Source organism: Brassica napus, chromosome A1 (genome assembly GCF_020379485.1).
Source record: "Brassica napus cultivar Da-Ae chromosome A1, Da-Ae, whole genome shotgun sequence".
NCBI classification, from domain to species: Eukaryota; Viridiplantae; Streptophyta; class Magnoliopsida; order Brassicales; family Brassicaceae; genus Brassica; species Brassica napus.
In genome coordinates this window covers 12,017,836-12,039,205 of record NC_063434.1, presented here as the reverse complement: position 1 = coordinate 12,039,205, position 21,370 = coordinate 12,017,836, and the positions used below count along the sequence as shown (strand labels likewise).

The 21,370-nt window shown below is 31.6% G+C and overlaps 2 protein-coding genes across 5 annotated transcripts; one reads left to right on the top strand and one right to left on the bottom strand.

Annotated features, from left to right (window-relative positions):
- Positions 1 to 3,930: 3,930 nt before the first annotated feature.
- Positions 3,931 to 10,061, top strand: LOC106363844 (protein NETWORKED 1B-like). 4 transcript variants are annotated; one of them, XM_013803520.3, is made up of 5 exons: positions 3,931 to 4,105; positions 4,687 to 4,743; positions 4,901 to 5,008; positions 5,105 to 8,820; positions 9,039 to 10,061. In XM_013803520.3, the coding sequence occupies exons 3-5, from the start codon at positions 4,909 to 4,911 to the stop codon at positions 9,903 to 9,905; spliced, it is 4,683 nt and encodes a 1,560-aa protein (XP_013658974.2). In that variant the 5' UTR covers positions 3,931 to 4,105; positions 4,687 to 4,743; positions 4,901 to 4,908; the 3' UTR covers positions 9,906 to 10,061. The 4 variants fall into 4 exon arrangements, with proteins under 4 accessions (XP_013658974.2, XP_048631276.1, XP_048631285.1 ...); XM_048775319.1 differs by having other exon boundaries at positions 3,936 to 4,105; positions 4,848 to 5,008; XM_048775328.1 differs by lacking the exon at positions 3,931 to 4,105 and adding an exon at positions 4,240 to 4,312 and having other exon boundaries at positions 4,848 to 5,008.
- LOC106369200 (protein tesmin/TSO1-like CXC 2) lies at positions 9,994 to 13,864 on the bottom strand. The gene is made up of 9 exons (XM_013809311.3): positions 13,526 to 13,864; positions 12,088 to 12,735; positions 11,657 to 12,006; positions 11,495 to 11,566; positions 11,231 to 11,411; positions 11,056 to 11,151; positions 10,906 to 10,972; positions 10,664 to 10,817; positions 9,994 to 10,572 (listed from the first exon to the last, which is right to left on the bottom strand). Exons 1-9 carry the CDS (start codon positions 13,586 to 13,588, stop codon positions 10,227 to 10,229), a joined length of 1,977 nt encoding a protein of 658 aa, XP_013664765.1. The 5' UTR covers positions 13,589 to 13,864; the 3' UTR covers positions 9,994 to 10,226.
- Between the last annotated feature and the right edge of the window lie 7,506 nt (positions 13,865 to 21,370).

Genomic DNA, 21,370 nt, shown 5'->3' with positions numbered 1-21,370 from the left:
ACAAAAACTCAAACAAAAAAAAAAATACCAATAGGCTTCCATAAATTCCATAAAAATGTGGGAAGAGGTAAATTTAAAAATCAAAGAAGATCATGAGTATGACGGTGAGTCTCATCTACAACTCTAACGTCAGTAACTGATACCTAAAACGGTTTAGATATCAAAACTGATGAAATTGGACCCACATAAATCATATGTGTGATAGTTCTTCGAATTTTTTGCAAGTAGAACAAGCATAGCCGCAAAATGTGAACATCTTTCATCTATGAAACTTAAAATGTAGTGATTTATACGATGCATATACGATCTTCACTAAATTAGAACATTTTATTGCAAACACTACATATAACTATCAAAACACATTCATACACCCCCTTGTCAAGCATCTATCAAAATACATCGCGGAATAACAAACATCTTAAATTTTAAAACCTATTAATCGATTATATTACATGTGATAGTGGCTGACTCAATAACATGTGTAGCCAACTCAGTTATTTGATGTCTTCTTCCATAACATAGTCACTTTATGATATTCAATTTACTTTTTCATCTATTTTAAAATGTAAGAATTTCTCTAACAAAAAACAATGAGTGTGGTTTCTTACATATAATATATAAGATTTTTATGAATAAGGTAGAATCTTAATATTGAAATATTTTTGTTAACAATTTAGATATGAAAAATAGTTCTTTATATATATATATATAAATAATAAATATTCATATTATTAGGATTGAGAATCTTTAAGTAAAAAGGAAAATTATTGATTTAGAGAATAAAAATTGATTATCAATAAAAGTAAATGTAGTTAATATGTTTTTAACTGTTAAAATTATGTATTGAAAACTAATTTAACCAACATGATTTAAGGAAAGAGCTTTAAATTTTTATGAATTTGAGATTTTAGAAGAAATTCATTTTTATTTAAAAATATGTTTTTAATATGGGAGAAATTGTTATATATTTTTATCTTAAATATATTTCCTTTTTGATATATATAAATAATTTGTTTTTCTTAAATTGTAGTTTTCAAATATAAAAACTTTCTATTTTTATATTAAAGATATTATATTTTATGTTCTCCTCTTTTTTGATTTATATAAAAGAAAATTATTTTAATTAGAAGTACATAATTTAAATATATATAAATATATATATATATATATATATTAAAATCTTATTTTTATATTATATTCCTTTTTTATTTATATAAATATTTTTTTTATTAAGTTACATGTTTTAACTATAAAATTCTATATATGTATCCATGTTAAAGATATTGCTTTTTGATAATAAGGCGATTTGGAAACAAAATTTAACATAACAAAAGTTAGTAAAAAATATTAATAATGAAATTTTAATAATTAACTTAGTTCATTAAAGATATTATTGCAATTAATCATTGTAAGAATCACTGTGAGAGCGGCAAAAAGAAAAGTGATTTCTCAGATAATATTATAGATATATCCACTTAACAATGAATCCGTTGTTGTTATGTGCTTGTTTTCTTGTAGTGAAGATGAGAGGAAAAAACAATTCGCGTAAAAATCATTAAGTACATTCTCCTATCTAATATATTAAAACAGAAGTCATGACTTCTTTACATGTGTGATTTTTTTAGTTTGGACTATTCCTAGAAAATATCATATTTTACATAAGTTCATTATTATATTTTTTAATATCTTTATCTTTTTATTTGAAATACAAATAAATATATTTAAAATGTTCTAACAAAATCTTTTTAAAATCTTCTTAGAATCTTTTTAAATTTACTTTAAAAAATTAGTTAGTTTTAATTTAAATTATCATAAAATATAATTAGAAATTAAAATTGAATATATTTTTGGTTTATAACCAAAAATTTAAATAAAATGAAATTAATTAATTTCGAAAATACATTTACTAATAATTTTTAAAGATTTTGTTAGAAATAAATATTTATTTCTATTTTAATTTTTTCAAATTTGTTTTCTAATAAAATAAAATTCATGATTTTTTGATGAGTGATATTTTTATTTGGACCATCATTTAAATTTTCTATTAAATGTATATCACTAATGCTAATATATATAATATTTTTAACTACTTTAATCATAATATCTTTTATTTTTTAGAAAAAAATTAAAATTCTAACAAATCTCTTGAAAAAGATTATAATAAGATCTTAACTGTCATAAATTGAATATAAATATTTTCAACTAATTTAGTAATTAGTAATGAAATGTTACTAAAAGAATAAAATTATATTCTATTTTATCAATTTTATAATAATATCTATCATTTTAAAATAAAAATGTTATATCGAACAAAATATGATAAAATTATTTTAAATTGATAAGTTAACATATTTTATTTTCTAAAATATAAAATATTTATGCTAAAAATATAATATGTTGGTAGAACGAGTTAATATTAATAAACTATATGATACATGTATAAAAATTTATCTTATCTTAAACGTTTTAATATACAGTAATTTATTATATAAAATTAATAAACATTAAAATTACTAAAAAAATCTAGCGATTTGGATTACGGATCAAGACTATAATAAAATAAATACAAAATTGTTTTCATATATTTTGTTTCATGTATTAAAAAAATTAGTTTAGCAATCAAACGCAAATTCAATAGGACAAATATATAATAAACAACATAGATATGTGATGATTTTAATTTACAGCATGAAAACTATAAATTATTATATTTGACATAATTATAGAAACATTTAAATATGTGAATAATATTAAAAAATATATATTAATTATGTAAAACAAATATCTATATATATAAATGTGAAAATATATACCCGCACGGTTGTGCGGGTGGAAATCTAGTATGTCTTAAGACATTGATCGGAAAATCATTGGCATAAGCATTATGTTCTTTATTATCGGAAAATATATACCCGAACTCAAAATAGACTCGAACTGAATTCGAAAGTACACCCAAATGCTCACACATAAACAACAATTTAATATATGCCAAATTTCCATATATTTTTAAATACAACATATCTAATTTATTGCTAATTACATAATACTACAATTGAAGGTGTGATACTGAATAATTGAATACATGCCAAAACTTTAGTTAGACTAGTTACCGATAAATCCGGCTTTTGTGGAAACTTTCGTACCCGCTCAAATAATTTATTTTCGAAAGTTAGACTAAACAAATAAGTATCTATCTAATAAATCATATTCACTAATTGAACTTACTGTACTTGGTGTGGCCACATCTGTCGTGTCGTATGTTGAATAAAATGAGCTGTGAGAAGATACGTCACAATGCGTTCCTGCATATCAAATTATTTGGAAATATCTATACAAAATTATAAAGTCATACTATTTCCTAACAGATTGCCGACAAATTAAAGCTAATCCTATTCGTTAGTCTCGGCACACTTGCTGTATATTATTATAGTTACAACTTTTTCACTTTGAAGAAAATAATTTTCTTGTTGTATTATATCTTAAATATTTACACGGTATTAGTGAACGTTTTTACTGACTCGTAATATTACACTACTAAAATTTAATATTTTGTTAGTTTTGAAACAATATCACAGATTCAATCTTTTAAAAAAAAGATGTAGACAATTTATCTTCTTTCTAATCCAATACTAGATTGCATAAACCAAATAACAACTTAATATGTTACAAAAAAGTAACAACTTAATCCTATCTGCCTATATAAACTTTTAAAAAAATATATACATATAGTTCCGTAAATTTCGTTAAAAACAACAGATTTATATTGAAGAATTCAAACGTTAAGAATTTCAAGTTACGGTAATCGTCTATTATTATAAAATAAAATAAACTTAAACGTTAAAAGAATTTCAAGTGTTGACAAAGAAAAAAGAGAGTTCCCAAAAAGGCAAGAGTTATTATAACGTATCGAATATATTATTACTGTACGCACCAATCATACTAATCATTCTATTGTCTTGCAGTCCAGAAGAGAGAGAAAGAAGAGAATGTTGCGTATGTGTGTCTCTCCATTAAAGAGACAATAGGTTTCAAAGACTTTCAGTCTTTTTTTGCAGCTCCGTTTTACTGTAAAGCAGACACCCCCTTTGTACATATATTTTCCTGGGTAAGTAGTTCTTGATCCTTTTCTTTTTTTGATGTTTCGTTTTCATATAGTAGAAAAAAAATCGAAGAGTCGCTGTTGCTTGCACCTAACTCGAGTTTTCCTCTCCTGAATTTCAGATATATTGAGTTCCTTAGGGGGAAAGAAATTAAAACAGTTTCTTTTTTTTTTTGTCCTGGGATCTGTTGTTACCCTATTTTCATATTTCTGGTAAATTTCATTTGAAAAACCCCACAAGCAAGAGTTTTTCTTTCTTTCTCTTTGCTGTTGATGAAGAATCTACCTCTGTGATATATGTTGAACTATGCTCTGATGCTAATCTTGTTTTTTTATAAAGACTGTCTTTTCCACCTTTTCTCCCAATTCTTGTTTGTGATTTGTTAATGATGATTACATTTTGATAATTATTATGATTTTTTTCTTGCTTGCTGCTGCTCCTGAGATGAGATTCCCTTGGCTTTACAGAATATGTATAGCTTGTGGTGAATGCAAGTGTACTAAAAATTTGGAAACTGTGCATTGAATTGCTTCTTTGAAAATGATTTTGCGTCCGTCTCTCTGAAAGATTGATGTTCTTTCTACAGGAAGATCCTGCCTTCAAGGACCAAAGTTATATCCACCATTTGGTACAAAGTGCAAAGGTTTGTTTTTTTTTTTGGATTAGGAAAGCAACTAAAATCTCATGTTAACTTACTTACCTTTGATTGTTGACTTCCTTATAAGGTCACATTGTCTTATTTTGTAGAACTGAGTATTAGTAGTCGGTTCAAAGCAGTTGACCAAACCAATTCTTTTCAGCGGCTGTAATGGCCAGTCACTTGCAGTCAGACTCCACGCGGTTGTACTCGTGGTGGTGGGATAGTCACATTCCTAAAAACTCAAAATGGATTCAGGATAATCTTGCAGGTCTTCTTGATTTCTCCTTTTTATGAGTCTTTGAATATAGATTTTTGGAAATTTCAACTTAACAGGAAAATGATTTGTTTTTTTTTGTTGAACCAGATATGGATTCCAAAGTCAAGACAATGATAAAGCTCATAGAAACAGACGCAGATTCGTTTGCAAGAAGGGCAGAAATGTACTACAAGAAACGTCCAGAGCTCATGAAACTAGTTGAAGAGCTATACAGAGCTTACCGCGCTTTGGCCGAGAGGTATGATCACACGACAGTGCAGCTTCGTCATGCGCATAAAGCTATGGCTGAGGCGTTTCCTGACCAGGTTCCTTTCGACATGATTGATGATTCTGCATCATCTACTTCTGGACCTCCTAAAGAAGATGGTGCAACAAGTAAAAGTAGTTCAAGTCACCTAAACGAATTGTACCAAACTTGTGATGCTCACCAAGGAGATAGTGAAGTTGAAAGCTTGAAGAGAGCATTGCTCGAGCTTCAGACTGAAAAGGAGGCTTTGAGTCTACGGTATCAGCTAAGCTTAAACAAACTATCAAGATTTGAAAAGGAGCTCAGTAATGCTCAAAATGATGTTAGAGGATTTGATGAACGTGCTTGCAAAGCTGAGATTGAGATTAAAGTACTCAAGGAATCTCTTGCAAAGCTAGAGGTGGAGAGGGACACAGGGCTTTCAAGATTGCAATCTGAGAAAGAGGCTGGTTTGGTGCAATACAATAAATGCCTTGAGTTGATATCTGTTTTAGAGAAGAGGATTAGAGATGCTGAGGAGAGTGTTGAAATGTTCAAGGACAAATCTGAGCAGGCAGAGAATGAAACCAAAGCTTTGAAACAAGAAGTTGTGAAGTTAAATGAAGTGAATGAAGACTTGAAAGTTAGATATCAGAAGTGTCTGGAGACAATATCAAATCTAGAGAGAGAGGTTTCTTATGCTCAAGACAATGCCAAAAGACTGAGCAGTGAAGTTCTTGCTGGAGCTGCAAAGGTAAAGACTGTGGAGGAGCAGTGTGCTCTTTTGGAGAGTTTCAATCAAAATCTGAAGTTAGAAGCAGATAATTTAGCGCAGAAGATGTCAGATAAAGATCAAGAACTTGTTCAGAAGCAAAAGGAGCTTGAAAAGCTTCAAGATCTAATGCAAGAACAGCAGTATCGGTTTTCGGAACTTGAAGCTAGTCTTAGAAGCTTGGAGAGTTTGCATTCTCAATCTCAAGAGGAGCAGAAAGTTCTCACTATGGAACTCCAAAGCAAGACTCAAATTTTGAGAGAGCTTGAGATGAGTAATCATAATGACTCTTCTACTATCACCTTGCAGATACAGAGAAATGAGATCTCTTGCTTGAAGAAGATGAAAGAAAAGCTTGAGGAAGAAGTTGCAAAACAGATGAATCAGAGCAGTGCTCTTCAAGTAGAGATACACCGTCTGAAGGGTTATATAGACAACTTGAATAGGAGATACCAGCAACTAATTGAACAAGTGAGGCTCACAGGTTTTGATCCGTCATCACTTGTCTTCTCAGTGAAGAAACTACAAGAAGAGAACTCAAAGCTTCTCCAGTTATGCACCAAACAAAGAGATGATAAAGACACTCTAACAAGAAAGCTGTCTGAAGTGGATAACATTATAAAGAAGAATGCTGATTTGGAGAAACTGCTTTTGATATCAAACACAAAGCTAGATGGTTCCAAAGAGAAAGCAAAGGATCTGCACGAAAGATGTGAGTCTTTAAGAAGAGAGAGATCTGAGCTTGCTGATGAGAGAACAAACCTGTTTTCTCAGTTACAAATCATGACTGTGAACATGCAGAAGCTCTTGGAGAAGAACTCTTCACTGGAGAGATCCCTTTCTAATGCAAACATTGAGCTTGAAAGCCTAAGGGACAAGTCAAAGTGCTTTGAAGACTTGTTCACTTTGCTCAAGAATGATAAGTCTGAACTCATAAAGGAGAAAGAATCTCTTGTGTCTCAACTGCATAAGGTTGAGGAGAAGCTCGGAGTCTTGGAGAAGAAGTTTACAGAACTAGAAGTAAAATACACTGATCTACAAAAGGAGAAGAAGCTCAAGAGCATTCAAGTGGAAGAGTTACAAGTCTCGCTTTCCACTGAGAAGCAGGAGCATGCTGATTATAAAAGATCTACTGAAAGCAGATTAGGAGATCTTCAGAGGAACGTGAGCCTTCTTAGAGAAGAGTGTCGCTCAAGGAAAAGAGAGTATGAGGAAGAGCTTGACAGAGTTGTAAACAAACAAGTGGAGATCTTCATCTTGCAGAAGCTTATAGAAGAGCTGGAGCAGAAGAACTTCTCTCTAATGATTGAGTGTCAGAAGCATGAAGAGGCATCAGAACTTTCAGAGAAGCTCATATCCGAACTGGAGAGTGAGAATCTTGAGCAGCAGATGGAAGCAGAGATCTTCTTGGATGAGATTGATAGCTTGAGGAGTGCAATCTATCAAGTGGTGAAGGCACTTCAAGTTGAAGCAGATTGTAAGATTACGAAAGACCAAACATCACTTGTTGTGGGAGAGATTAATGGGTTAAAGTGTTCACTTTCAAGCGCTGAATATGAGATGCATAGACTTGTGGTTGAGAACTCAGTGCTCTTGTCTCTACTTGGACAGTTTCATTCAGATGGTAACATGCTGGAAAAGGACAAGCAAGAGGTAATGAAGGCGAACCGGTTGTTGAAATCAGAACTGATCAGAAGAGAACAGCAAGAGCAAGAGCTCAGAGATGAAATACAAACGGAGCATTCAAAGTTTGAGAGGTTGCATGAGTCATACATGGTTTTGAAACAAGATCATTCCTCTACACTCAAGGCTAACAAAACTTTGCTTTCAGAGTTCTCACAACTCAAAAATGGAATGTGTGTAGTTGAGGAAGAAAACGATGCAGCTCTTCAGGAAGTTGTTGCTTTGAGTAACATGTGTGTGGTTTACAAGTCCCTTGGGTCTGAAATGGCTGAAGAGGTCAAAGCTTTTGCTGAAACTGTTAGCGGTTTACGAGAGAATAATATAGACCTAAAGCACAAGGTTGAGACATTAGAGGAGAAGTTAACAGGTAAGGAGGAAGAGAATCAAGGTCTTGAAAAGAAGCTGGAGAAGTTACAAGAAGGCCTTGAAGTAGACAACTTCTTAAGTGGAATCTTGGAACGTCAGGTTTTTAATGTAGACGAAATCTTGGAACATAGGGAAATGGAGATCACAGAAGCAGAGCATATGCTCAAGGCTACACACATTGAAAATGAAGAGCTGCACAAAGAAGTCGAGGAGCTGAGGAAAGACATTGAAGAATCAAGAAACATGAGGGGGGACTTACAGAGGCAGATTTTTGAAATGTCAGATCTTGCTGGGAGGCAAGAGGAAGAAATTAGGAATCTCAACACATTGAATGAGAATTTGAAGTCAGGGATAGAGTTATTACATAAAGATATCCAAAGAAGACAGCTTAGAGAAGAGTTACTTAGTTTGGAGCTGCAAGAGAAAAGCAACGAGGTTGGACTTTGGGATGCTGATGCAACATCTTTCTACTTTGATCTTCAGATCTCATCTATCCGCGAATTCTTTCTTGAGAACAAAGTTAAAGAACTCAATGGAGTATGTGAAAATCTCAAAGAGGAAGATGTTGCAAAGACGAATAAGATGAAACAGATGAGAGAAAGAGTTTTCTTTTTGGAGTCTCAAGTGACTGAGCTGAAGACTCAATTGTCAGCTTATGATCCTGTGATAGCATCTTTGGCAAAAGATGTAAAATCTCTTGAGAAAAGTAGTCAAGCTTTAACAAAATTTCCTGCATCAGACTATCAACAAAGAGAGGTAAGTCTTCCATTTATTTCAAATGTTTAAGCTCAACCAACGAGCTGTTGGTCTAGTGGTAAAGAAATGTCTAGTAGGCACTGCACCATTCGGGTTCAGTTCTCGTTGGGATGGACTATTTACATTGCTTAGGTTCCCGGAAAAGAATTGAAACCATCTTTGATTACCAAAAAAATGTTTAAGCTCATCTTCATGAACTAAAATTATTTACTTCACAGGAAGAAGCTTTTTGTCATGAGCTTGAAGAAAGTGAAAGCATCACCACTCAAGGAAATGGAATTGTGATTCAGAAGGAAGTGAAGCCAAGGCTTTTAAGGCAAAGAACACGAAGGGGCGCCTACAGAAGCAGAAGCCGCAGGAAGACTGAAGAGATACAGGTCACTGGTGAATCTAGCCGACCAAGATCGAAGCCTGAGATGAGGGAAGTGAAAAATGACAAGATGTTTGAGTTTTCGGAAGAATCTGCTGAATCAGAGACGACCCTTCTCAAAAACAGTAAGAGGACATACCGCCTAAGCAGGAACCCCTCAATAGAATCAGAGAAAATGGTTGGAGTTGTTGACAAGCAAGAGTTATCTAGAAACATAGAAGACAAGGCAAAGATCATGGAGAGACTTCTGTCTGACTCAAGAAGACTCTTAAGTCTCCGGATTAGCATAACAGACATGAAAAGCAAGCTGGAGACGAACGGGAAACAAGGCAAAGTCAGCAAAGCTGATATAGTTATAGTGAAGAGACAGTTGAAAGAAATGGAAGAAGCTGTCTTGCAGATGACAAACACAAACGAGATTCTTTCAAAGGAAACCGAGGAGACTTCTGGAGATTCCAGAGATATATACAGAAAAGTGATTATGGAGAAGACAAGAAACGGGTCTGAAAAGATTGAGCAGTTGCAGAACAAAATGCACAACATTGAGCAAGCGGTTCTGAAGCTTGAAGATGGAGCTAAAAGCAAACGAAGTAGGACACTGATTCTCTTCAGAGACATGATTCACAAGGGCGGGAAGAGAAGTGCAAGACAGAAGAAAAACCGGTTCTGCGGGTTTATAAGATCTTCTTCTAAAGAAGAGCAAGATGGTTTATAAGTACTATGTGGTAAAGATATTCATTGGACTGACTATAGAAGTACTATTATGGTATGAGTTTTGAAATAATGGAGCGATTTGCCTAAGATATATTGTGAAATAAAGCTAGCTCAGTGGACAAAGAAGCATATATATATTACAAGAAATGTTTGGTTTTGTGATGTAGAACATGATGGGTTCACATCTTTATTACACATGCCAATGTATGCTAACTTACAACCAACTAGAAGTTGACTTCTTCTATCATCTCTCACCTTGAAAAAAGATTCAAAGAATTTTCAAAGCTACACGGTGCAGCCTTACAACACACAAAATGTTTTTTTAGTGTTGAGGAGTGAGAGAAGGAAACGTTGGAATGGATTGCAGTATCAGTTTCCTCCCACCACCTCTTCTCCCTGAGCTTGAAGAGTCCAGATGTGGAGGAGAGACCCTCTTACCATTGGGAGAGACAGCATTGACGTTGTCTATAGAGGAGTGGCTAAGAATCTCAGGCATTTCTTCAGCTCCATCCTCTGCCACTGTCTCCAATGACTTCATTTCCGGTTTTCTTGTGTATTGACTGTTAAACATCCCTGAGCTTGAAGATCCACCTCCAAAAACTGTTAACCAGTTGTTGTCCGGTTTTTTTGTGTTGTTGTTCAGACAACAACTGTTAACCAGTTGTTGTCTGAACAACAACACAAAAATACAACAATTCAGGTTACATAAGACTTAACAAGCCACAACAAAAAAAACACTTTCAGAGTTAGAGATTGTACCTGTAAACCGACATTGGTGTGGCAGGTAAAGCAGAACTCTCCTCTTTTCTCATCAAATAAACCTCAGTGTTCTCTTGGTTTTTGGCTCTTCTGTTTTTCCCAGATGTTTCATTTTCCTCCTCTTGTTCAGCTTCCATGTCAACAATGGCAGATCCTGCAATATTCGTTTAAGTAGAATCAGAATCAGAAAGAAAAACTTGAGACTGTTTAGTAATGAAAAGTTAGAAGAAGAGAAGCTAAACCATCTTTGCGGCCAAATGCATTCTTGCATCCTTCACATCTACAGTTTATGGAACAGCCCACACCACCCTTCAAAGAAACATCAGACCCAAGAGTCAGACCAATACATAGATGATACATTGGAAGTACATAGAAAAAAATAATAAAGAAACCTGGAAGCATTCACAGTATTTCTTCAGACAGTTTGATTTCTTGCAGTTGCAGCCACGTTTGTGACGTGCAGAAGCTGGAGTTTTGCTTGCATCATCCTGTATGTCATTACACTTTTATTACATTCCATCAAACAAGATTATAAAAAAAAAAAAGGATGGTGAAAAATGATTTTACCCCGGTTTCTAGAACCAAATCGGAGCTCTTAATGACTTTAGGAGCAAATGCAAGTGGGTTCCGAGACTCAATCTGTTTGCGAGTAGCCAAGACGGTATCTTCGTGAATAGGCTTGTTGAAGCAGTCTATACATGAGCATGGCTCTATGCAATAGACTCCAGCAGCAAAGCATTCACAGTAACTGCACATAAACATCAGGACACTCATAAACACAAAACTTTTTCAAGAGCCTAAGATAGAAGGAGGTGGAATCATGAAGCTTACAGTTTCAAGCACTTGGACTTTTTGCAGTTACATCTCTTACATGACTCTCCTTCTCCAGCTTCCAACTTAACCCTGTATATTTTACAAAATAGCCAATGGTTGTTAAAACAAAGAAAAAAAAATCTATTACAAAGTGCTTTCTCTTAGGACAAACAAACTTGCCTCTTCTTCTTAGGGCTGCTCAAATGCAACTCTTCCAAGGTTGGTTCAACGGGAACATCTTCCCGGGTTTCAGTTTCTGTTTGGTCCAATGTTTCTTGCAATGTAGAGCTTGAGCCTTGTAGACCCACTTGATACTTCTCAGAACACGAGTAATCATGAGTTGTATTATTGGTTTTACAGTCCTTTGTAGACATTAAAAGGGCATTTAGATGAAGACCAATACTCGGTACAACACATCTGGACGAGGATCCACAAGCCGCAGTGTTATTCTCACTGGACGTTTGCTTATTCCCCGGCATCTCAAAGTCCAGACAACGTCTTCTTATACCACGGTGCAAGACTGAAACAGCCTATCACAATCACAACAAAACAACCTCTTTAAGAGACAAATGATCATTTATAAAACACTAAATTGAGACAAGTTTTATTACCCCATAAGGACTTGCGTTTGAAGACTCTGGTTCATTTATTGAACCAGGCTGCATTGTTGGCATCATCACTGAAGGTGCTTGGGAGGGTGATGCTCTCTGCATCATAAGGCATCTAAAAGCCTCCGAATCATTAGGTGAGCTGAAGATTAGGAACTCAGAAGAATCTGCAATCAATCTATCCCAATCCGGAGTTTCGTTTTTTCCCTGAACATTGTCATACATCTCCATTCCTGGAGCATCCTCAGAAGCAGAACCATTCTCTTTTCTAGGAGGAGAAGCGTATGGCACAAGGGAAAGATCGGTCGTTTCATCAAGATTCGTTTCCTTAACGTCATACTTGACGATTTGTGGCTGCTCCATTTCAGTTGAAGCATCTATGTTGAATTCTGTAGTAGCATCTGCTTCTGCTGCAGCTTCTTCATTTGACTTGGAATCGTCTGGAGATTCTTGAACAAGAATGGTAGGATCAGGAGAAGGGTGGTGAGTTTTGAAGAATCTTGATTCTTTGTGAGAAGAAGTTAGGTGTGGTGAGGTGAAAACAGAAGGAGGGGAAGTGAAATTGAGAGTGCTAAACTGGTGAGGATTTGGTATGGATTTGACAGGTCTTATTGGAGACAAACTGTTTATGTAATTGAACACTGGTGAATCCTGCATTTTCAGACAACCACCCAAAAAGGGAGAAACTCATAAATTTTTTTATTTATGTGATGAAATTAAGAAGGTAAGAGCAAAAGATCAGAGATTCCAATTAAGAATCTTAAGGAATTTTAACCCCCAAAAAAAAAAGAATCCTTAAAACAGTACAGACAAAAAGTACAGTTTCTATAGTGAATTGGGAATGTCAGGTCATAATTGCAATAGTGAACTGAAACCGCCAAAGTTAGACAACAAATCTAAACCAGTTACCATTGTGTTGTGTTTGAATAAACTGATTTGATTACAAATTTTTATTTAAAAAAAAAACAAGAATATGTATGAACTATGAATTTTTTTAGTGAGGAAATTAAGGCAAGAGCAAAGATTCCAATTAAAGGAATCTTCTTTAGGATCAGTACAGAAAGAAAAGTACAGATTTTGTAGTGAATTATGTTGTGAAGTGTGAACAAATGAAACCGCCGAAATAAAACAAAACCTAAAACCAGTTAGCATTGTGTTGTGTCATTGAACTTAACTGCTTTGACTTTTGACAAAAACCAGAAGAGAAAAAAAGAAAAGAAATTAAGGGTAATTAAAATGACATAATGGTCTTTGATCTTGTCAAAACTGGTCGATTGAACCTATGAACTCTGGATTTTTGAAAAATAAGAAATGGCTTAAAATTCAGAGATTCACACCAAAACTTTCAGAATTGGCACCATATAACACCAACAGAAGAAACTAAAAGTACTAAAACATTGACCAAAAACAATGAATAGGTATTAATAATAGAAATGTAAACCTCGAATCTGGATTTGGAAACTGGAGTTTCGATCTGGGTAATACTCTTCTGAGGAGTATCCATTGTTCAACGGTGAAGACAAATCACAACCACACTCTCTTTGTCGCTCTTATCTCTGAAGAAAGAAAGTCTCGCACTTTCTCTTTCTCTATCTGTTTTTAGTGGAAGAAGAAGAAGAGAGAGATTCAAACAAGAGCAGAAGCGGGAAATGAAGATAATTGTCAGAAACAGACCCACCACTTTGTCTTTCCCTAACAACTGTTTCTCTTTCTCTGTATATGTATACACAAGTGTACGAGTATCTCTCTCACACTCTGTGAATAGTAGGTGTGGATAAATGAATCCCTGATACCTTGCTTTGTCTACAATCAAGCCAAGTAAATATTACTCTCGATCCTTTCCTTTTAATAAAGTAACGGACACTGGTGTATTTTTTTTTTGCTCTTTTCCTTTTATTACTCTTTTTGTTTTATTGGAAGAATATATTAATACAATTTAAGCAAAAAATAATAATAATACAATAAATATCGGCAGGAATTACAGTTCTGTTCACTGCTTCTCTTTTGTTTGCATGCAATTAGAATTCTGTCCTCTCTTTTGTTAAGTGGTTTTATGTAAATCGAGATTTTTACACTGATAAAGAATAAATATTTCTTGCTTTTTTGGTCAAATGTTTCTTAAGAAAAATTATTACGTATTAGGTATATCGAAAATAGTCAGTCACGCCTATAAGCTTCCTACAAGAGATTTGGTAACAATAAAACAATAATGTTGTTTTGCCAGAAATTAATGCAGTCTTGTCTTAAGATTTTTTTTCTTTAATAAGGACTGAAAGAGAATTGCTAAAAAGATTAATGAAAAGGAGCATATTATAAGGCTGAAACTGGGAGAATTACAAGAAAGCGCTAATGTTTAATTATGACACATATATTAGAAATTTATTGGTCAATTATTCAGAATATTAGTAATTAATTGGGATCAAAACAAAAGTTAAATAACGCTCTGATTAAATCAAGTACATGATTGCATAAAATTACGTCGGCCTTTCATTGTCATAAACATTCTTGTACGAACCTGTTTAATTATAATAATTCTCTAATTATAGTTACATTGTAATTATTTGTTTCCCCTCTGACAAATAATTGCATAAGTTTGCTCGTCCCGCTTTATTCTTACTGTACCAACGATTGTTCCTAACTCCTAATGAAAGCGATATATTCACCACAGAGACAAAGAGTTATTAATCACACCCAGACATATTTACTGTGATTGAACGTATTAGTAAATTAGTCACATAAGTCACTGAAAATATGTTGAGCCGGGCTAGGGAAGTAAAATAAATTTTCTTGTTTCCACCGAAACAAAGATATTATTAATAAATACGAACCCTTTTATTTTTGATAGCCGAACATGCCTTCCCCGTGAACCTCTTAAAGTTAAAGCCCCAAGAATTTAATATAAATTCGCCGGTGGGGTTACGTTTTGTTACTACGTGATTTTTTTCTAAATTTACATTTATATCCCTGTCTTTTATCCTGGAGCCATGTTCTTTACCCATGGGTAGTTTCGAAATTAACGAAAATGACAGCTAGGCGTAATCTGCATTAGGCGGGAAAATGGATTTAGAAGGAAAGGGGTTTTACTGTACGCTAGTGTTTACCATGTTATGGTGAACTGTTGAGGTTATGGGATCTGGTGGATGATATGTCGACATGTGGATGGATATCTTTGTCTTGCTTGATGATGACTAGTTTGACTTCGCAAGTTACGGTGTACGATCGTCCAACTACGTGGACTTATAACCTAAATCTTGGGTCGAATAGAGCACACGATATGACGTCGTGTTTGGTTCGTGTGGTTTGTCTAGACAATAATTATCGAACTAGGTGTTTTGAAACTTTATAATTTTACAAAATTTTATAAATAGATATATCATCAATTCAATATATTTTATTACGTAAAATAAACATGAAAACATTCAATATACATAAAATATATATGGATTTATATTTATTTTTGAAATAATATGATTTAAAATATTTTTTGATAGCATAATATAGAATCTCTTTATATAACGATGATTATCAAACTAATTAAATTCATTTTTAATTTATGAATAATTATATATTAAAATAAAAGTTACAGCTTTTCTACATGTGATATTTTATATTAAAATATGAATTTTATAGAAAATCATTTCATTTATTTCTATTTAAATTTTGGTATCATTAAGATATCATATCTTATACAATTGACACATATGACAAAAAATCGAACAAAATCTTACTAAAATTTTTAAATATTTTTTATAAAATATTGCAATAATTAATCTTGTAATTAGTTGTATAATATTATTACAAATTAATGTAAATTAATATTTTAGTATAAAATAAAAAATAAAATTTGTATGTTATTTTTACAAACTTTCTATATACTATATTATATTAAAATAGAAGTGCTATATCACTTAAATATAAAATTATATTAAATTTATAAATTTACTTATTTTATTTTTAAAAAATATTTCATTTAAAATATCATTCACCATTAAAATAGGTAAAAATCATAAACTATATTTTCCTGCTATATACTAAAATTATAGATGCTAAAGGATTTTTTTTTAACACAATAAGAAAATATAAATGATCCTGAACAAATATAAGTTCTACACTATAACTAAATAAAATTTTAAAATATTTTATATGCAAAATGTAGAAATTAAAAAAAAAATATTTTGAAGGGGATTATCTATTTTATTATTTCAGATTATGAATTTATTATACCGAATTTAAAATTCTATTCATAATTAATAAAAAGTAAAATGTATAAAACAAATCTTTATATATTGATAATGTCGATGACAAAATATATATATATATATATATATATATATATTGATAATGTCAAATAAAAGCCTGAAAATAAGATTCTATAATTACATTATATAACATTAACCATATATTTAATTTTTACGATAATATTAAAGTTATTCATTTATAAAATATTCAAACAGACGTGCGGGTCAAGCTTTACTATGTATTAAAATAGAATCGGTTTAATATTACTAAACCAAATATAATATTAATATATATATATATATAATATTTTAATACTTCTAAAGTAAATATGATATAAATTTAACTACGTTAATATCGTTAGATTTTTTAAAATTATTTTCAAGATGATGATAAATTATTGGGAAATTCTCTTAAATAAACAATTTTCAAGTTTTAGTCACAAAAATAAATCACAATGAGGAAAATGACCAAAATGTTTCATTTAATAGATAAAAATGACCCTAATATCCTATATATAAAAAAATAAAAAAATTCAAATTTTTTTTAATATAATTTACGATTATATGTTTTCAAATTCTAACTTTTTTATAAATTATTTTATTTGAAATGTTTTTTCAAAATTTTGTTTTTTAATTTTTTCAAATTTTCTTTTTGTAATTCGAAAATAATTTTTGAAACTATTTTGAAAATCTTTATTTTCAAATTTTAATATTTATTTTTATTTTATAAAATTTTAAGCCTCAATCTCAAATCTCCACCCGTTAATTCTAAACCCTAAAGTTTGAATTGGTAAAACCTAGGGGTATAAATATATATTTATCTCTTTAATGAAACATTTTGGTCATTTTGATCCTTAAAATGTATATTTGTGACAAAAATGTTTTTAGTGCTATCCTATGTATTTCCCTAAATTAATAGCTAAATGAGTAAAATTATTTATTAAAATTAATAATTGACAATACAATATGACTAAACCTAAAACTATGGAGAATATGGCAAATCAGAAAATTAGCTAAATCAATAAAAATATTTATTAAGATTAACAAATTGAGCAAAAAATATGACTAAACTAAGAATTATGGGAGCATGACAAATCAACAAATTCACTTCTCAAATAATATTATAGATAGGTATGTACTTTATCTGTTTTTGTTAAAAATAAATTATACTTTAATTATAAAATTTTATTTTTATTTATAATCTATTTAGATGATAATAATTTAAGTTAAAAATGAGCATTAAATTATAACGGTTAAAATATAAACTTTTTCTAAGAACTTATGGTAGAAATATAAAATAATATCTTTTCACACTATATATATGTGAGAATTTTTTATGTTTACCACTTTTTTGGTATAATTATTCATGTTTACCACTAGTAAAGAGACATTTCAAAAATACATTATTCATTAAGTGACAAAAGACTCTTATAAATTTGTTCTCTATATATATAATAAATAATTATCTAACTAAAAAAAACATATATTTTTTCAAATTTGAACTTTTTTATAATTTTTTTTTCAAAGTTTCTTTTTGAAAATCGAAAACTATTTTGAAACTATTTTTAAATTTTTTTTAAAGTATTTATTTATATATTTATTAGAATCATAAATTTCACATTCTAAAAACTATATCCACCCTTCAATTCTAAACTGTAAGTCTAGATTAGTTAAACCTAAGATTATAAATATCTTTTACCATATATATATATATATATTTATATACTAAATAAAGATAGTATATATTATAATCGTCGATGATCGAATGCTGCATCCAACTAGTATGCTGATTATACATACTTTCTGACTAATACTAGAAAATATATATTTATTTATATTTTTAGGGAAAATATATATTTATTCATATTTTTAGGGAGATCTGGTGAAATGGACCCAAAAATCTAAAATTTCTTCCATGGACCTTTCATCAACTTTTGCAGTTTTTTCTATTTTTATCTACCGGAATCTCAATTTTACATTTGTTTCTAGTAGAAGTTGAACTTAAGGAATAACAAACTAGACGACCATCACGCATTGCCGCATTGGGCAATACATGTTATTTCTTATGCAAAAGAAAAAAGAAAAGTAAAAATGTTTTTTTTTCTTTTATTTTGTATGTTTAACGGCCGATTCGGTCGGTCTCGGAAATAACACACTTAGTGATACATAGTAGACTGAATACCATATTGTTTAACTTGAGTTTGGAATGTCTTCCGACTAATGTCAGGGATAGCCAGATCGTCGGATATTGGACTATCATGTAAACTGACTGAGTCGAAATCCAAGTCCATACTGGTCAAGTGGCAATGACTTAATTTTTTTTTTTTTTTTTTGAAAAAAGGCTTGCAATGACTTAATTTGTTCCCAGAAAAAATTGAATTCATAACAGATGTGTTTATACTCAAATCTTTTACCAATAGACCACTACCACATGGTTAAATGAATAATATATGTCTAGAAATAGTGTAACTCTTTTCAAAAAAAAAATGAATAATATATGTCTGGTTTCGGGTGAATTTACCTATAGTCATTTTTTAAACACGCGATAAGTAGTTGGTAAAGATGTGAAGTCATATTCACATTCGTGAAATTTTATGCGTTTGTTGGTTTGAAGACTTGAAGTGTGAACTATTTCGGTATGTTAGTACGGTGCGGTGATGGTTTGTTTTATAAAAATGTAGGTTAACCACATGCTTGCTTCGGAGTCTTGAGAGCCAACGTCATGATAAACAAATTTAAATATTAAATTGCTTGTTATAGATCAGTACTAATAGGCGGAACTCGGACGGATGGGACCAAATTAGTCTACAAACATCCTTGACTGCAATTACTTAAAATGGTGAAATGAAAAGCCCAAAAAAATTTGGTTGGTAAAATGGACATTTATTTATCGCTTATCTCACTTGTAATTAGCTAGCATGAAATAAAAAACAAGCAAAAACGATTCAATTTCTAAAATTCTTGAGTCTTATGCTAATTGTGTTCGTCGTATCGATGTCACATAAGAGATATTTTATAAACCCAACTGATAAGTTAGGTAGGTCGGAGGATCCTATCTTTATGGATGTCAAACAATATGAATATGAGTGCTACAAGTCTCTGTATAGAGACCACTCTTTAGTGCCCAACCACTAGGTTGAATTTTTTATACAATTGTAAATTTGTAATCCATGCACGCTCCCGTAAATAAAAGATGCAACTGAATGAAGAATTTGTTCTCAAATGATGGTAAAACTCGTTTACACATGCACTGATGCAATATACATGTTGCAAATCCAAGTAATTCACAATGCCACAATTTCGTAAGACAGAAAAAGAAAACACCAACAACATATATATATGAATTAAGGTGGCGAAGCAATATGTAAACGTAAAGAATTATAACAAGAAAGTTACAAAAAAAAAAAGAATTATAACAAGATACGGACATATGTCATATAAAAAAAAACAGATACGGACATATTATTTGTATAATATTTTTGGTATGCAAGGTTATTTGTATAAATTAAAACCCCAAAAGTAATACATATAATGAGAAGAAAAAGTACATTCTTGGCATAAAGAAGCTCCATGCTAAAATCATAATGTCGACCAAACATGCTGCGTTCAAGATCACGTGACTAGAGGCGCATCACATGACCTAAACACACATAAAACGACATCCTTACATATTTCTTAATAAGTTTTGAACAAAAAAAAACATATTTCTTAATAAGAAAGAGAACATATTAAAACCCAACCCAACACCTATATTTAATCTTCACATATATATACTTGTTAGTACACAAACAGGTCTTTTAAATCGGGATATTATAAAGTTGATTGTTGAACTTTTAGTGAATGTCAGGTTGCTTGATACTGATATACATTTTAATCACTAAGTCAAGATCCTCGATCTCTAAGTCTTTCTCACAATGACAAATTGACAATAAGAAAAAGCCAACGTAACAAAATCATTAGATAGCTCATATATGTTTGTACGGTGAATCTTTTTATCATTTTTTGTCCATTCTTCTTAGCTTTATATGAATAATTGTAATTGATTTCTAGGGCTCTCCTTAGACTTTGCACATCTTCTTTCTCTCTTAAGTACCCAAAAGTTGGCATGCATATCTTTTGACTTATGGACTCATAAATCAAGGTGAATTCAACTTTTCCTTTTTTCATATCTATATATTAATTCAGATTAATGAACTGGAGCCACGCCGATATAAAATATTAAAGTTTTGTTTTTCAGTCTCCAGTGTGGCAGTTTCCGGTTCCTTGAAGAGGTAATAAACTATTTTATAAAGAGGGATATCCATTTAAGCTTTTAAGATGATAATATATGTTTCTAATAGGTAGGGCCTAAGCCGAGAATGTTATGTGTTTACTGTTTACCACTTCATCCCCGATCTCAACTTTGGATCTTAAAGCAGTAATACTCACCATAATCGGATATACGTGTAACTTATTATTTTCAGCTAGGTCATATATAATACATTAATCTACATGGTGATAAATTATTACTAATCACGTTTAGAGTCAAGTGGAGATTTGATCAAGTGCAACAACTTTTGGTTATGCAGATAAATGGTAGAGATGAATGACGCGGGCCAGAACCTTTTTTCGTAAGTTAGAGCGGGAATATATAATTGTAATTAATTTAATAGTTGTTATGTTTTTGAGAAAGTACATATATAAATTATTGAATGGAAATTTGCTATGCTTTAGATGGGGAGTTTCTTTCGATCTATGACCGCAGATGGGGAGTTTCTTTCGATCTATGTGGCGCGTTGTAGCACCTGAGAGAGTTCGAATGTTCCTCTGACTAGTGGCAAACCAAGCAATTATGACAAATGCAGAGAGACATCGAAGGCACCTGAGTGGGACTGACTTATGCCAGGTTTGCAGAGGAGGAATTGAGACTATAATACATGTGTTACGTGATTGTCCTGCGATAAAAGGTATATGGGAGAGATTTGTTCCGAGAATGAGAAGGGAGGCTTTCTTCAGAATGCCGTTACTGGAATGGTTATATAAGAACCTATGTGATAACAATGCAGGTG

Coding starts and splice junctions, on each gene's coding strand:
- LOC106363844 (XM_013803520.3), top strand. CDS start 4,909: ATGGCCAGTCACTTGCAGTCAGACTCCACGCGGTTGTACTCGTGGTGG. Junction 5,009..5,104: donor GATTCAGGATAATCTTGCAG/GTCTTCTTGATT, acceptor TTGTTGAACCAG/ATATGGATTCCAAAGTCAAG. Junction 8,821..9,038: donor CAGACTATCAACAAAGAGAG/GTAAGTCTTCCA, acceptor TTTACTTCACAG/GAAGAAGCTTTTTGTCATGA.
- LOC106369200 (XM_013809311.3), bottom strand. CDS start 13,588: ATGGATACTCCTCAGAAGAGTATTACCCAGATCGAAACTCCAGTTTCC. Junction 12,007..12,087: donor CAAACGCAAGTCCTTATGGG/GTAATAAAACTT, acceptor TGATTGTGATAG/GCTGTTTCAGTCTTGCACCG. Junction 10,973..11,055: donor AATACTGTGAATGCTTCCAG/GTTTCTTTATTA, acceptor GTTTCTTTGAAG/GGTGGTGTGGGCTGTTCCAT.